Source organism: Artemia franciscana, chromosome 17 (assembly GCF_032884065.1).
Source record: "Artemia franciscana chromosome 17, ASM3288406v1, whole genome shotgun sequence".
NCBI lineage: Eukaryota > Metazoa > Arthropoda > Branchiopoda > Anostraca > Artemiidae > Artemia > Artemia franciscana.
The window spans coordinates 13,863,365-13,881,033 of NC_088879.1; the positions used below are offsets into that span (position 1 = coordinate 13,863,365).

General features: G+C 35.4%; 1 protein-coding gene across 2 annotated transcripts in view; it reads right to left on the reverse strand.

The window, feature by feature from the left end:
- The window catches only part of LOC136037888 (protein Hook homolog 3-like), a 99,439-nt gene that overhangs the window by 49,322 nt on the left and 32,448 nt on the right, over positions 1-17,669 (reverse strand). For both annotated transcript variants that reach the window (XM_065720742.1, XM_065720741.1), the window contains exons 5-6: positions 4,749-5,014; positions 1,679-1,838 (exon numbers count right to left, since the gene is read on the reverse strand). In XM_065720742.1, the coding sequence (XP_065576814.1) occupies positions 1,679-1,838; positions 4,749-5,014 (426 nt within the window). The remainder of the gene's footprint in view (positions 1-1,678; positions 1,839-4,748; positions 5,015-17,669) is intronic.

A 17,669-nucleotide genomic window follows, 5' to 3' on the forward strand; every position in this document is an offset into this window, starting at 1 on the left:
AACCCTTTTTTGTCAACTGTAAAACAGAGATAAGAAAAAAAATTGAATGTTAGGTGTTACGGCAAAACTTATCATAAATCAGATTCCCGAGTTCAAAATCGTAAAAATCAATAGAAACTGCTAATATAAAGTAAAAAAAAAGGTAGGAATAGTTTCCTGGACTATTGTTCAACACCCAGAGATATGGGGTGATATTTCTCACCCCACAAAATGGTATTTAAAAAATAAGACAAATTAACAAAAGGGAAGATAAAGCCTAAAGTCTAAAAAAACGACAGTTAAAAATTGTGTAAAAGATCTGGTTATGAACAGGTATGAAACGTAAAAAAATTTTCAGTTCTAATACTATTATCTCGGAACCAGCTTATTTTTCATAAAGAAAATCTTACTTTATACATTGATAAGTGTCCGTAATATTTAGTCTGTCGCTAATCTCATAACAAATACGTGGTGCTATGCAATGGGTAGCTTAGGTAACATGGGGTAATGGGTAACAATGGGTTAAAATGGGTAAATGCAATGGGTGCTATGTAATGGGTAACTTTTCTTCTGGAGTAATTTACATGACATTTCTTCAAATGCTCACGAGAGAGCAAACTTTTTATTTTCCAAAAGTCTAAAGAAAGTGAATACCCTCACTGTGGAGATTTTAAACACTCAATAGCTTTCATTAAAAGCTGACAAATTTTATGCATAGTTTGGTAAGAAGGCAATGCCCTGTTTTGTCTCACAGCTTTGGAATTGAGTTGAAACTTTGAGGAAAGCTTTTTACGGGGGGGGGGGGGGGTGTTCGAGGTAAGAGGACTCGGAAATGGTTGGAAGATCAATTTTTTTCGGTCCGCAAAAGAGAGCATATACTATATAGTTTACTTTTTCATAACTGTCATCTGAAAATAGCTAAGAATAATGAAAAGGTAAGTCCGCTCTCAATGATAAGTAATTTTAAAAAGCAATCGTGTTGCTGCCGTCAGGCCAAACACAAAAAGTCGGTTATCCAGTATCAATGATACACTTTGGGGAACACTTAAATTCCAATTATATAAAGTATAATGTCTTTTGCTGGTTTTTTTCATTATTACTATTATTATTATTATTGGCAACATTTCCTTTTTAGTAGAAATAATTTATACGTCAGGGACGTTTTTATAGTCCTGGGTTGTATCTTTCTAATTAGAATTTAAAATATTTTTTGTTCTCAGCATCAGTGATTAAAGGATTTATTTTAGGTAAGGTTTCGGGATCGGTCCTAAAAAAAATAGTTTTTCTTTCTATATACTTTAACACGGTCACCAACAATAAATGTTCCATTGTGGCGTCAAAATCTTCCTAAGAGTTCTATATCTAAATATTTCTGTATCCAATTATTTTAACGTACGTCCAAAAAACAACCCTCTTTTGAAATAAAGAGTGTTGGATGGTACAATGGTACTACTCATTTCTTTGCTACTGCAGCTAGTTCAGGAAAGAAATCTTACAATGGTTCTAATTGAGGCACTGAAAGTTTTCTGAGCACTGAAGACGACTTGGCAGAGGCCTTGTCGAAATATCTACTTATTTTAGCTTAATATTTTTCCACTGTCTGACACTACCCTCGTTTCTCTCGCCTATTTGATTTCATTTTTCCTTTATTATTTTTTTCTTCTTTGTTTCATACGTCTAAAAAAGTTTCAACACTTACAGGTTTCTAGCTTAAAAATTTCCTCTTGCATAGCATCTAGCTGCTTCTTGAACTCTTTGCAACGCTGGTCCTCAAGGTTAACATCTTGATTAGTCACCTTTTCCTCAAGGTCAGATACTCTAACTTTTAACGAAGACCTTTCTTCTTGTAAATGTTGTATCTGCAAACAGAATTTTAGAAATCAAAATGAATTTCTATTTTGAAACAAATGTAGGGGAAGACTACATTTGTATTACAAAACTGGATTTGGACGAGCTCGTAGGAATGTCCTCAAAATGTCCCACGAATATAGCCAGGACTTAAATAGAACAGCAAGTAATGTCTCACAAAGATCTAATTCGTTGCCTTTCTCAAAATAATTCGACATAGAAATTATTACATAAATAACATTAATTGTGTTTATTGATAAAAAAAGAAATATACACACCAAATAACAATGCCCAGAGGCTATGGTCCATAAGGGATTAAGCACAACATTAACAAAAACAATTCTACTGAAATAAGGACAGAAAAAGAGGGGAAAAGACGAAAGGAGCTTGACTTACTCGGCCTCATTAAACACCTAAAATATACAAAACGAAGCCTCGACACCAAAACGCTGCCATCCATCCTCCCCGAAAAAAAACTTACTTGCCATACTCCCACCCCAAACACTTAGTGAAGCTCAGCATAATTATTTTTAAAAATGCAAAAAAAGCAACTCACTAATGAATTGTTCATATACAAGTACAACAAGAAATAGAGAATTATTCAATCGAATAAAAAACGCATAAACTATGCTACACCTGGATTGGGAAGCTAGGAAATTACACAACTTCGAAAGCAAAATTCTAGGTCAGACCCACTATGATGGTTAATTCTTGTTGGCTAATCCTAAATGCTACCTCTCATTACACGACTCTCATTCTTAATCTATGGAGCCAAATTTTACGAATAAAACATTTTTATCGATCCTTCTTTAATGAAAAAACAATATCGTTCTATCATTTTCTTCATCATCAACTTCTAGGGAGGAAGGGGAGCAATTGAATTTTTCAAAATCAAGAGGGGAAATTTTCTAGAAAGGGGAGGGACATCATCATCTCGTCATCAAACTTTTCTCTAAAAATGTACCATCTGTAAAAATAAAATAAAAAATCCCTTCTAATCATTTGTCATAGTGCAAAACTTTTCTCTAAAAACGTAAGATCGCTAGTAAGGGTGATAAAGGGGGGAATAATTCAAACTGATCCACAAGTGGTACTCTCCTCTCTAAGCCAAATGTTTCAACAACTCAGATAAAACCACGCGGTATTTATGAAAATAAAGACACATAAAACTTAATTGAAAACTAAAAAGAAAATCCTCGAGTTGAAGGAATTGTATTTGATTAACTGCTTATTTTAAGCTAAGCAAGCTTATAATATTCGAAAGTTCATTACCGGGTGATTTGCTATGGAATTTTTCAACGCATCATAGGCTTCCAGTTAAGAAAAGCACTTGGAGGAAAAGCGTCGGACCCCCCCCCCCCCAAAAAAAAAAGTCCAAAACTTTTCCGACTTTCTCGACATTTCTTATTCAAATTTTAAAAAAAATGTTCCTTTTTCATACCCCGCCGCTCCCCTGGAAAAAGCTATGTACGTGCCTGAACATACTTCAAATTGCGGAAAACATCTGCGGTAGTTTAAAGGGAGCATCTATTTTTTTTTTTTTTTTTTTTCCACGTTCTTTTTTTCATCTACATTCTAAAACTGAACAAGCTCGATCTTAATTGATTCGATGTGTTTTAGAGCATCTTATTGGATTCCTGGTAGTTTTTTTCCGTTTTGCTTGGTAGTTTTTTTCTGTTCTAGACTGTGATATGTTCCCTTTTCCAACTCGTAGAAATAGAGTTAAAAAATAGATCTTTTGACATAAAATTCGTTATTCATATTATTCAGTTTGTTTTCATTCTTTTTATTTGGTTCTCAAGTTATTTGGTAGTTTCTTGTACTCCAAATTATGTTATTTTGCCTTTTCAAACTTATAGAAGCAACTTAAAAAAAACTTTTCACATATAAATCACCATTAAGGATACTGACAGCACAAAAAAAGATATAAATCTAAAAATAGCATACGCCACGTTTTCCAACATTTTTAAAATTCCATTCCACCAATTCGATTGCAGTACCTTTCCGAACCGACAACGTTGGTCGATGGCAAAAAAAAACACAAAAATCTCGGAACTTCCAAGAAAAATCAACAAGTCAGGGTAAGGCGGACTTAGAAAGGTAAGGCAACATAAACATAAAAAGGTCAATAATTTGAAATTAAGGCCGTGATTAAGTGAACTGATGGAACTCGAAAATCCCGTGTTAAATTTGAAAGTTTATATTTGATTGGCGGAATATACCGCTTTTAATATCTGGCCGTAGTTTCTTGAAGATGCTACACAATGTTTGCGAGGATTTTGCTCTATTTCCTCTAATTGCTTAGAAATCTTAGAAAATGTCCAGCTCTTTTTCACAAGTGTGCTCTATGAAGGATATTGCTTTTAGAACTCAATCGGTATTATCATGAGCAGAAGACAATAACCTGTAACGTGATTGAAACCATTTTTCGATGTATTTTCCTGTTTTCGAACAGTCCCATAGAATATTTTCAGCTACCTGAAATTTTTACAAGTTTTTTGCCAGACAGAATCGTTTCAGATCGCCCTAGAAACCAGAATGACAAGTTGGTATAATTAACCTGCTATTTCCGCCAATGAATAAGTGCTATTTGAAGGGTTTTTGACAATCGACGGTCTCTAGAGAATTGAGAGACAGAAGGCTACCTTAACTTCAATTTTGAAGCTCGATGTTTTCAAGTTCTCTTAATCACGGCCTTAAATTGCCCTTATTTTCATCAAAAAGGGGTACAATGACATATGCAATTATATAATTTTTTATATATTATTAAAAAAATGGAATTTTTAATAAAATAAAAATGTCATAATATATTTTATATAAAATAAAAATATTTTAATAACAAAAACATTTTCTATTTAATAATTAAATATTATTAAAAAAATAAACAAAAATAATTTTGTTTCTGGTGCAAGCTTAAATACCTGCAAGTCCATTCTTTGACATTTTTGTTCTAGCATATTTCTCTGCTCAATGGCCAAGTCAAGAGCTTGCATAGCTTGTTTCAGCTTAATCTCATCTTGAAGTCTCGTAGTAGCTGTTTCACTTAGGGCCAAACTGGTAGTAACTGGGGAAAGGGAGTCCACTGATCCTGAGGCTACACCCTCAGACCCTAAGTTAAGGTCTTGTATCATGCACATTATAGCATGCTGATGATCAGCTTCCATTTCAAGAATAGCATTAATATGTTCTAAAAAGAAACATTCATTATAAAATTATTTATAATGCTTAAGCGGGTTTTTCGTACTTTAGTTGTCTTTTTATTGAAGTCGAAGTCGAAAAACTAATGTCACATTAGTAATGCTGACAATGCTGCATTAATCAAGTATCGTATTCGTTATACCCACTATATGAGAAGACTCCCAAGTCACTGTCTATTCTTGCTTTCAGGGTTATTTCCGCCACAATTTCTCTTTCAAGTCGTCAGAAATTTCTGGTGTTTCAACAATGTTTCACAGAAAAATTATCTAAAAGGTTAAATTCGAGATGAGGGGTGTCTTGGAAAGTAGATGGGTTATGTGAATTAAACTTTTATGAACATTTACAAAGCCTATATCGTGCCACAGAAGATCTTTTAAATTAATCAGCTCCAACCCTTCCCCTCTGCAATGGGCACTGACCTTTGATGAACTTGCACAAAAATTGAGTTGTAAAATTTAAAAGTTCAGAAACATATCCTAAGTATATACACAAGGCCCAATAAAAAATTTTTGAGCAACATTCTTATTTAGGGTATAAGGCTTTTAAAAAATTTGGAAAATATTTCTTAAATTTGCAACAACAAAAAATATTATAATATGGGTCAAAATCTACTCTCATCTTATTGGAATTGTGTTATCTAAACCTAGAGTCGAACAAAAGCAGAATCAGACCAAAGTAGGGAAATAAATAATTTTTCCAAACTTAAGACAGGCATACAGGCAATGCTGTATCCAGAAAGAGGTGGGGGTCACTAGGTTTGAGCCCTCTCCCCCCCAAAAAAAATCTGTTCGACTCGTAAAAACGTAACAAAAATGCATATAAACAAATTTCCGATGCGCTCTTCGAGTTTTTTTTTACCCTCCCCCTTCAAAAATACCCCCCCCCCCGAAAAAAATCCTGGATACGCCCTTGTATACAGTATGGTCTTCTGTGCAATTTTCAAAGCCTTAGAAATAGGAAGGAGCAGAGAAGCGATCTTGAGAATTCATTCCCAGGCCATAATTTTGACTCGGGATTCATTCCTGAAAGTTCCATTGTACTAATAAAACTACTCACCAAGATAGTAAAAAAAAAACTTATCTAGAATTTTACTAGCTAAAATCTAGATCTTCTGGACAACAATTTTAAAAAGACCGTAGAATTTTTTTTGCTGCATTCTTCAAATGATCGAGAATCGAAGCTTTCATATTAGGAAATATTGAAAAATTGTAATTCGATTCTTTACATAGACAACCAATTTGTGTTTTTTCTTATAGATAATTCTGATAAATTTCAAAATTTGTCAATGTGACAAAATATATTACTGTCTTGTTCTTGAAGTTAAGATTTAACTCCAAGATTTTTCCTAATGTCAGCAAGTTATACGACCTTTGATGGCCCCTGCCACCAGTTGTAAAATCAAATCTTGGATCTTTAAAGAGATTGAATGGAAAAAAACAAGTTTTTTCAGCTGAAAGTAAGGGACAATATTAAAACTTAAAATGGACAAAAATTAGTCCGTATATAAGGGGATTGACCCCTCCTCAATCCCTCGCTCTTTGCGCTACAGTTTGTTAGTACTTAAAAAGGTGCATCTATTTCCGATTAAACTGCCCTTGTGTTTAAGGAGGCGTTCTTAAAGAATTGGGACAAAAAGTCAAACCTTAGCGTAAGAAGAGAGGGATTAAGGAGGGGGCAGCCCCGCTCATATACGGAATAATTTCTGTGAAAAATTGCCCTGTAAAAATTCCTCCCACGTAAAATCCCCTGACAATCCCCTCCTCACTGAAAACCCCCCGAAAGTGTTCTGTGGACATTCTCTTTATTTTCATTTGAAAAAAAAAATAATTTCTCATCTTTTTTCAAACCATACGAGAAACCAAACCACCCTGGAAAACTTTCCCCAGATAATTCCCCCTCTCCGATTGGAAAGTCCCTCCCGCTGAAAATTACCCCACGGAAGTTTCTTCCGCAACCCCCCCCCCAGACAATTTTCTACCCGCTGAAAATTTGCCTAGACATTTGCCCGAAATATTCTCTATACATATACAAATGAGTTGCCAAAGATAAAGTAAGACAAACCAAAAGAACTCCGTATATTTATTCTGGCGAATTCCCCTGTGTAGAATACTCCCTGGAAAATCCCTCCCCTTAAATAAACCAAAAAAACTTTCCTCTCCACTGAATAATTATCGCTGAAAATGTCGTTACATTTCCCAATAAACGATACTATATGTAAACAATGGGCAGATTCCATAATTTACAGCCCTTTCTCCAGGGGCTGTGAGGGTTACGTCATTCTTAAAGGCACAGTTATGGAACCTTTTAACTATGCTAAACAAAATAGCTATCTCAAAATTTTGATCAGATATATTAGTAAAAAGTGGCATGGGAGGGGGCTAATTACCCTCCAATCTTTTTCGTCACTTTAAATTGGGCATAAGGATTTTTAATTTCCATTTGACATTCTTATAAATTGCCCATACTTTTGGCTATAATTACCAGCCAAGGCTGCCACTAGTTAAGATTTTTCCAAGATTTTTGGATTTCAGTACCGGGCTAGGGATCTTGGGGAAAGTATATATACTAACCATTAGCGTCAAAGGTATATTATGCATATACAAATGAACTTTTGATAGTATATCCAAGATATCATTTTGCTAGTATGCATAAACATTTAATATCTTAGGGTTTTCTTCTAAACTTTGAACCGAGCAACATTCGGCTGAAACAAGGATATTAATAAGATGAATTCAAAATCGTCTAGTAACGAGTGTGTAGTACTTAATTATTCATAGACTTTCTGAATAACAATCGCTACAATATAATGTCATTCACGCCTCTGCCTGTAGCATTCACTGCGTGAATTAAAACCTATTGTCCGTTTATTTTCTCAGTTGGGGTTTTACCCAACTTATTTTTTAAATTCCCATTTATCAGTTCGATTACTAATATTTTCGTTTAGGACTTGCAGCATTGCAAGTTTGTTTCTTTCCAAAAAAAAACTTTTGGAAACTTTCAATTCTTGAAAGTTTCTTTTCCAAAAAGTACTCTATCGGCGAAACGATAATCGTAAAAGAAAAAAAACAAGAGAAACAAAGACAAGAGGGGGAGAATTCCAAAAAAAATTGTATAATCAAACAGTTCGTGGTAACGAACTGTAGTAAGGAGCGACCCGGCTCAGTAGTAACCAAAACCCTAAAAAATGGAATTTTGATACCAATAGCTACATCAAAAGAATCGAATTTTTATGCTGATTCTAAATATATAAGTTTCATCAAATTTAGTCTTTGTCGTCAAAAGTTAAGAGCCTGAGAAAATTTGCCTTATTTTGGAAAATAGGGGGAAACACCCCCTAAAAGTCATAGAATCTTAATGAAAATCACACCATCGCATTTGGCGTATCAGAGAACCCTATAGCAAAAATTTCAAGCTCCTATCTACAAAAATATGGAATACTGTATTTTTTGCCAGAAGGCAGATCACGGATGCGTGTTTATTTGTTTGTTTGTTGTTTTGTTGGGTTTTTTTCCAGGGGTGATCGTATCGACACAGTTGTCCTAGAGTGTTGCGAGAGGGCTCATTCTAATGGAAATGAAAAGTTCTAGTGCCCTTTTTAGGTGACCAAAAAAATTGGAGGGCACCTAGGCCCCCTCCCACGCTAATTATTTTCCCAAAGTCAACGGATCAAAATTCTGAGATAGCCATTTTATTCAGCGTAGTCGAAAAAGCTTATAACTATGTCTTTGGGGACGGCTTACTCCCCCACAGTCCCCGTGGGAGGGGCAACAAGTTACAAACTTTGACCAGTGATTACATATAGTAATGGTTATTGGGAAGTGTACAGGCGTTTTCAGGAGGATTTTTTGGTTGAGGGGAGGGGTTGAGAAGAGGGGGATATGCTGGGGGAACTTTCCATCGAGGAATTTGTCATGGGGGAAGAAAATTTCCATGAAGGGAGCGCAGGATTTACTAGCATTATTTAAAAAAAGAAACAATGAAAAAATAAATATGAAAAAGTTTTTTTCAGCGGGAAGTAAGGAGCAGCATTAAAACTTAAAACAAACAAAAATTATTACCCATATGAGGGGCTCACCTCCTCCTAATACCTCGCTCTTTACGCTAAAGTATTTTTAGTAATTTCAACTACTTATTCTACGGCTTTTGTGATTCAGGGGTCATTCTTAATGAATTGGGACAAAATTTAAGCTTTAGTGTAAAGAGCGAGGTACTGACGAGGGGGCGAACCGCCTCATATATTAATAAAAACATGAGAATACAAAAGTTCTTTACGTAAGCTAATTTATAAGTTACATATATCTTTTACTAATAAAAAGATACGTAAAAAATTAAAAGTTCTAGTTGCCTTTTTAAGAAACCAAAAAATCGGAGGGCAACTAGGCTTCCTCCCCCGCTCTTTTTTTCTCAAAATCATTCGATCAAAATTATGAGAAAGCCATTTAGCCAAAAAAAAAATATGCAAATTTCGTTTTAATTATTCCTCTGCGGAGAGCCAAAATCAAAACATGCATTGATTCAAAAACGTTCAGAAATTAAATAAAAAAACAAGTTTGACTTGTTTCCGCAAAGTTTCTACTGTTTTAAAAAGTAGAATTAAGAGAAAGAGTCAAACGTTAGCGTAAAGAGCGGGGTGTTGATGAGGAAGTAGCCCTTTTATATAAGAAGTAATTTCTGTTCGTTTTAAGTTTTAATGTCGCTCCTTACTTCCCGTTAAAAAAAACTTTTTTTTTTATTTAATCCTCTTAAGAATTTTTATCGTCCAATACAGGTATTTTATGGAGTGTCAACTGCTTTACCAAAATATTTTGACAAAACGAGCTTGAGGTTAGAGAGCAGTTCCTCTAGAACTTATGACAAGCCAAATTTTATTTTATATTGAAAATACATCTAAACGAGCCCTTTCATTGTCAAAGTAGTATTACGGGAAAACTTATGTTTAATCTATAGAGCAGATATGGACGGATCGCCCTCTTATTAAAGAAAGAAGCCTGAATAAGGGAATAAAAACTCGGTGGCGTTTTGCAAAAAAGGCCCAAGTGCATTTTTCCTAATTTTATAGGAGAGCAGAATGAAAAAATTTTTCTCAAAAATCAGAATTTAAGAAACTTAAAATTTTAAAGACTGATTCCTAGTTAACTTTTCGATCAGAATTCAAATGTCCAAATTACTGAATTGTTCGTTACTTAGAAGATAAGGCACTTATGCTCTTTTTTACATCCTTTTGGAACAATTCATAACTCGCTCAGAATTAAAGGTAAACCCATTTCGAGTAGACCAGTTGATTGATCTCTTTGAGCTCTTTCGAACTATATATTTAACTTATTTTCAGAAAAACAGGTGGACTAATTCCCTTTTTACAAATCGCCACGGAACTAAAGAGGGAGGTAGCAACCCCCTTCATCCATAAGGCAATATCTATTCGTCATTAATTTTAACCCTTACTTTCTTGTGAAAAATTTATTCAATAGAGACAAGAAATGACACTAACCCAGACATACTCAAAGGAATTGGAGAAGCATTTAGATAGAAAAAAAAATAATTGACAACTTAATAGAATAAAAATTAAAAAGGATATTGGATCATTCATATATGCTGGCACGGACGCAAACGAGTGTCATTTTTCTTCCGTTAGCAAAAAGATAACATGATTTTCTTCAAAATAGATCAGGTGTAAGCAATTTGGCACGCAATATGAATTATAATATCAATATTTATTATTATATCAATAATAATATCAATAAAGATATCAATAATATCAATAATATCAAATAATATCAATAGAATTATAATGTCAATAATATAATATCATCGCAATATCAATTATACGATATTTGTAAGTAGAGTGTATCGTATTGCTTTTTACACGACTCACTCAATACACAATTTAGATAGCAAAATATAGTCACATTATCAATTTTTTGCACTTAGCATCTGTTTTTTATTCTTTATCCCTTTTTTTTAAAATTTATTTCGACACACACCATAATCTAAAAGCCGTTAATCGTAGGTGATTATATATCATAAACCGCGTTTCTGGGTTACAAGTTTCCAATTCTTAGAGGAGAGATTCTTCAGACCAACATCAGAACGGCAGACCTCCCCTCCTTGTGTTTACATACAATAAGGGTAATTTTTTTAATGACTCCCCCCCCCAACTAAATAAAACAATGAACAATTTGCAGCGTGTCTTGCTATATAATACTTATTTTAATTTAGTGGCAAAATCACTTGTACCCATTATCTTCATCACGGAACTTACAGTGAGGAATGTTTATCAGTATATACTTATATAGTGAGCTATCCAGGGGGTTGAGCCCCTCTCCATCGCGAAGTATCACGTCTTGATAAGTGTCTTAATACTAAGGAAAAACTATATACTTCAATAATTTCAATTGTCATTTTCGGTTGTGGCTACATGCATGTTCAAAAACTGCATATTTACGATTCTACAAACATGTATTTGAGTAATTATAGTAACCCTAATTGCCTTCTTTTTTCTTACATCTCTGTATAAATATTGGCATCTCCTGCCCCCTCCCTGTACACATTTTTGGGTCTTAGCCCCCCCCCCACTCCCCGTAGAGTTTCTGGGCACACCCCTCTACTCATTTATTTCGCCTGTTTTCTTCTCCTAATCCACTCCCCCCCCCAAAAAAAAAAAAAAAAAAAAACAAAAAAAAACAAAAAAAAACACCTTTACGTGCCTTATGTAGTGAAATGAGTAGCCTAATCGAAAACTTTTCTATTAGAATTAATTCTTAGAAAACTGTCATATTACAAATTGCTTTTGTGCAAAAGAAAATTACAAACTTAAAAGAGGAGGATTTTTGTTTGTGTACATAGGTTTTTTCGAACACCACACTGCATTTCCGTGACGATAAATAACAGTTCAAACAGGGATAAATCCATTCATTAGGCAGCGAAAACAGATACAAGAATCTGTTAATTTAAATCATGTATACAGTGACCGTTATCAGCAGATACACTATCGACGGTCACCGTATATGAGATAAAAAAATATCCAATATTTTTTTTTCAGTCTAATAAAAGGTTTTATCCCTATTTGAACTGTTATTTATCATTTTTGTTTGTGTGCTGTAGCAAAAAATGCTTCTACAAATTTACAAGGTAATATTTATACATTATAATAGACAATTACCAAGACTAGGGACATTCCATTGTTCAGGGGGGGGGGTCCATATTTAAGGCGTTGCAAATTTATCCAGACAAGTGAATCAAATGAAAATTGTATCTCAGTATGGGGAAACCACAAGATTAGAGGATAGGATACAGAATTCTCGTAGCGCACAATAATAGTACACTAAACTACTAAAGTTTATGTTCAAACTAAAATTGAAAAAAAAATTAGAGCATAAAAAATGCCAAGGCTATTCTAGGTTGAAACAATAAAGTTAAAAGATAACAATATTATAAACAGTGTATTTAAATCAAGAATTTCTTAAGAATTCCACAAAAGAAAGAATAAATTGTGCTTTTCCCTTATCGTTTTAAAACAACCTTACCGTTTTGCAACAACTCCTATTTTACTAACAAATGGAGCTTGTACCACCTCGTCTCCCGGATGACTTATGAGATTGTATGGGTTAAGGAAATCGGTCTCAGTTTCAGCCATAGCATTATGATCAAATCAAAAACAAAAACTTTATGTACCTCGATCTCAGGGAGACTCCTTAGATCACTATATTCCAGGTTAATTATATATGGTTGTTTCGAAAATAAAGAATTGATGTTTTCACTCAAACCTGCCTTCCCCTAGCATCACTGATCACTTTGGAAAGAGATATTTTATTATTTAGTTTAAAATCCTGAGTATTGCCTATATTGTTATCGAAGGCGCCAGCATAAGTTTATGCAGGCGAGGCTGGTCGCAAAAAAACTTTCAAGTTGCTATAAATTAAAAATAAAAACACTTATTATATTTTACCACGAGCAGTCCACCGGGACTAATACTAATGGGGAATCATTTTCTACTGGTTAACACCCCTTATTCGATTACTCTCGTTCCTTTACTCTTTACTCCTCCTCTTTACAGCCCTGGTGAAAATCGTACCGTATGTATACAGAAGGGGAGGGGCACTCCGATACTGGTCCGAAGAATCCCCCTCCCCGAAGAATCGATAAATGATGACCAAGAAATGCAACTAGTAATGATAAATCTGAATCGCTCTCAATGCAAATTCTATCCAAATCATTTTCGCTCTAGTTATGGCAGTTGATATTAACCAAATGACATATAGCGATCGCAATTCTGTCGGTCTGTCCCGGTTTTGCTACTTTAGGCACTTCCAGGTAAGCTAGGACGATGAAATTTGGCAGGCGTATAAGGGACCAGACAAGATTAAATTAGAAATAGTCATTTTCCCGATTTGACCATCGGGGGGGGGGAGTGGGGGGCAGGTTAATTCAGAAAAAATAGAAAAAACGAAGTATTTTTAACTTACGAACGGGTGATGGGATCTTAATGAAATTTCATGTTTGGAAGGATACCGTGTCTTAGAGTGTCTCCCGACCAGATCCGGTGACATTGGGGGGAGTTGGAGGGGGAACCTAAAATCTTAGAAAACGCTTAGAGTGGAGGGACCGGGATGAAAATTTATGGGAAAAATAAGCAGAAGTCCTAGATACGTTATTGACATAACCGGAACGGATCTCCTCTGTTTGGGGGAGTTGGGGGGAGGGTTAATTCTGAAAATTAGAAAAAATGAGGTCTTTTTAACTTACGGAGGAGTGATCGGATCTTAATGAAATTTGATGTGTGGAAGGATATCATGTGTCAAAGCTCTTATATTAAATTCCGACCGCATCCGGTGAAGGGGAAGTTGGGGGGGCAGAACCTAAAATCTTGGAAAATGCTTAGAGTGGAGGGATCGGGACGAAACTTTGTGGAAAAAATAAGCACAAGTCCTATATACGGGATTGACATAACCAGAACGGATCTGCTCTCTTTGGGGGAGTTGGAGGAGGGTTGATTCTAAAAAAATTAGATATTCTTAACTTACGAAAGAATGATCACATTTTAATGAAATTTCATATTTAGAAAGACCTCGAAGCTCAGATTTCTTATTTTAAATCCCGACCGGATCCAGTGTCATTTAGGGGAGGACTGGAAATCTTGGAAAACGCTTAGAGCGGAGAGATCAGGATGAAACTTGGTGAAAAGAAAAAGCTCAAGTTCAAGATAGGTGACTGACATAACCGGACCGGATCCGCTCTCTTTGGTGGAGTTTGGGGGGGGGACGGGAAGTAATTCGGAAAAATTACAAAATATGAGGTATTTGTAACTTACGAAAGGGTGATCAAATCTAATGAAATTTGACATCTAGAAGGATCTTGTGCTTTAGAACTCTCATTTTAAATCCCGATTAGATCCGGTGACATCGAAGGGGGTTGGAGGGGAAAGCCGGAATATTTGGAAAACGTGAAAATCGAGGTATCTTACGAAAGGGTGATCGGATCTTAATGAAACTTGATATATAGAAGAATCTTACGTCTCAGATGCTCCATTTTCAATTCGAATCGGATCCAGGGACATGGAGGGTTGGAGGGGGGAAACAGAAATCTTGGAAGCCGGAAATCTTGGAAAACGCTTAGAGTGGAGAGATCGGGATGATACTTGATGGGAAGAATAAGCAAAAGTTATAGATAAGAGGTTGAAATAATTGGTACGGATCAGTTCTCTTTGGGGGAGTTAGGGGTTGTTAATTTGGAAAAATTAGAAAAATTGAGGTATTTTTAACTTAAGAACGGGTGACCGGATCTTAATGAAATTTGATATTTAGAAGGAACTCATATCTCAGAGCTCTTATTTCAAATCCCGACCAGATCTGTTGACATTGGGGGGAGTTGGAGGAGGAAACCGGAAATCTTGGAAAACGCTTATAAATGTCGTAGATACGTGATTGACGTAACCGGACTTGATCCGCTCTCTTTGGGGGAGTTAGATGGTGGGGTTCAGTGCTTTGGCGAGTTTAGTGCTTCTGGACGTTCTAGGACGATGAAAATTGGTAGGCGTTTCAGGGAGCTGTACAAATTGACTTGATAAAGTCGTTTTTCCCGATTTGACCATCTGGGGGGCTGAAGGGAGAGGAGAAATTAGAAAAATTGAGGTATTTTTAACTTACGAGTGGGTGATCGGATCTTAATGAATTTTGATATTTAGGACCTCGTGAGAAGGCTCTTATTTTAAATGCCGACCGGCATTAAGCCTCTGATTTTCCTTTTAAAGCAATCTATTGATTCTTAGAATTTTAATAGAGCTCATACCATATTAGCACTTGGCTCTTCTGGCTCGTCACAAGTGCCATATGAGTTCTTAGCTCTTGTTTTTATAGGGTATAGAATACAGAAGGTTACAGATGTCAGGGTCCTATAGTTTTTGCAACAAAACGGTCACCGAGTACGAAAGTGTACTGTTCGGACTACAATGAGGGAATTTCTTAGGTCAGAAGGCGTCCGGATTAGTACATGAGTATAAACAATAAGCATAATGGGTTATATAGATATAAAAACTGGAATAAATGTAAAAAAGGGAAGGAAAAACCGTCAGCTAGAATTTTTTACACTTGAAAAAGGTCAACAGTAATGTTTTCTCCGGGCTTACCATCGTCACGTCTGATAGATTTTCACGGATAAGTTCTACCGACTCATTGATATTTATGGTGGTCAGAGTTTATCATACGTTGATTTTTACATCCACCATCCCCTCGTCTATTCCTTAGAACTAATTCTGTATTTGTCTGATGGCTCAATGGGAGCTGGGATGGTTTGGCATTTAAATGCACCTTTGAGGTATCTACCACCCTCCAAAACTACAAAAAAATCAGAGAACCCCATTGTAGGAGTTTAAATCCCTTTTTAAGTTTTTTAATTTGTGCATTGCTTACAGATAGTATTTGCAATTGGGGAACATACAGACATTTTGGGGGATTTTCTACAGCGAAGGGGAGAGGGGATTGTCTGGGGGATTTTCAGTGATGAATAAATTTTTTGGGAATAATTTGCTTTCAGCGAGGATGCATTTTCCGGTGGATATTTTGCACTGGGTGGGGGTATTTTCTGCGGTGGTGGCGGTATTTTCTGCAGGTTACTTTCCACAGGGGGTTGGGGTGTTTTCAGGGGGGATAAACGTCTAGAACCGGTGCTTATAATACAGAAACTCATGTTTAAACCAAACACAATAGCCAAAATGTGTTTTTATGATAAGCCTAGCAGTAGGGTCTTCGTTTCAAAACTCCAGACTGTGTCTACTTTTGGGGCCATTCGATAGCTTAAATCATTTTGCAAGCCTCGGCGTCGATCACTGAAGAAACTTAATCAGTAGGGTCAAAACCAGTAATATTTGTCTACTAGGTCTCGGCGCGTATAAAAATCTCCTTCCATTTGATCTCCCATCAACAATCCAGTTTCGGTTACTGAATAATTGTTACAAAAGCAGAAAGAAATGTAGTGATCCGGGGAAGTGGTTCGCTACTGTCTCATCTAACAGGTATGACTTAACTGAGTGGCCTATCCAGGATTTCTAAAAGGGGGGGTTCGATTAAAATTAAGCAAATACGAAAATTTCTAGTGCTAAAATCTTATCAACACTGCAACAGAGAAATAGCCAGAATTTGATAAAAAAATGGGAGAGGGATCCACAAAGTGGCGGGACTATTTGAAATTTCCCGCAAGGGGGCAATCTAATAGTTTTAGCACAGATTATTTATTATGTTTCACAATAATCTGCGGTTTTAGATAGTAATATTGCGCCATGGAGCATCAACACTTTTTTCTTCTTGGTAAGAAAAAATATTCTCTTGAATTTTCCTATTTTATACTCTTTTCTTGGGCCATAAAATGTCCTTCGAAATTTGATGTAGGAACTTTATTTTATCTTCTAATAACTGGTGGAATAGCCTGGATTTTTCCTCTTTTATACTCTCTTTTTGGGCCATAAAATGTCCTTCGAAATTTGATGTAGGACCTTTATTTTATCTTCTAATAACTGATGGAATAGCCTGGATTTTTCCTCTTTTATACTCTCTTTTTGGGCCATAAAATGTCCTTCGAAATTTGATGTAGGACATTCATTTTATCTACTAATAACTGGTGGAATAGCCTGGATTTTTCCTCTTTTATACTCTCTTTTTGGGCCATAAAATGTCCTTCGAAATTTGATGTAGGACCTTTATTTTATCTTCTAATAACTGGTGGAATAGCCTGGATTTTTCCTCTTTTATACTCTCTTTTTGGGCCATAAAATGTCCTTCAAAATTTGATGTAGGACCTTCATTTTAAATTCTAATAACTGGTGGAATAGCCTGGATTTTTCCTCTTTTATACTCTCTTTTTGGGCCATAAAATGTCCTTCGAAATTTGATGTAGGACCTTCATTTTATCTTCTAATAACTGGTGGAATAGCCTGGATTTTTCCTCTTTTATACTCTCTTTTTGGGCCATAAAATGTCCTTCGAAATTTGATGTAGGACCTTCATTTTATCTTCTAATAACTGGTGGAATAGCCTGGATTTTTCCTCTTTTATACTCTCTTTTTGGGCCATAAAATGTCCTTCGAAATTTGATGCAGGATCTTCATTTTATCTTCTAATAACTGGTGGAATAGCCTGGATTTTTCCTATTTTATA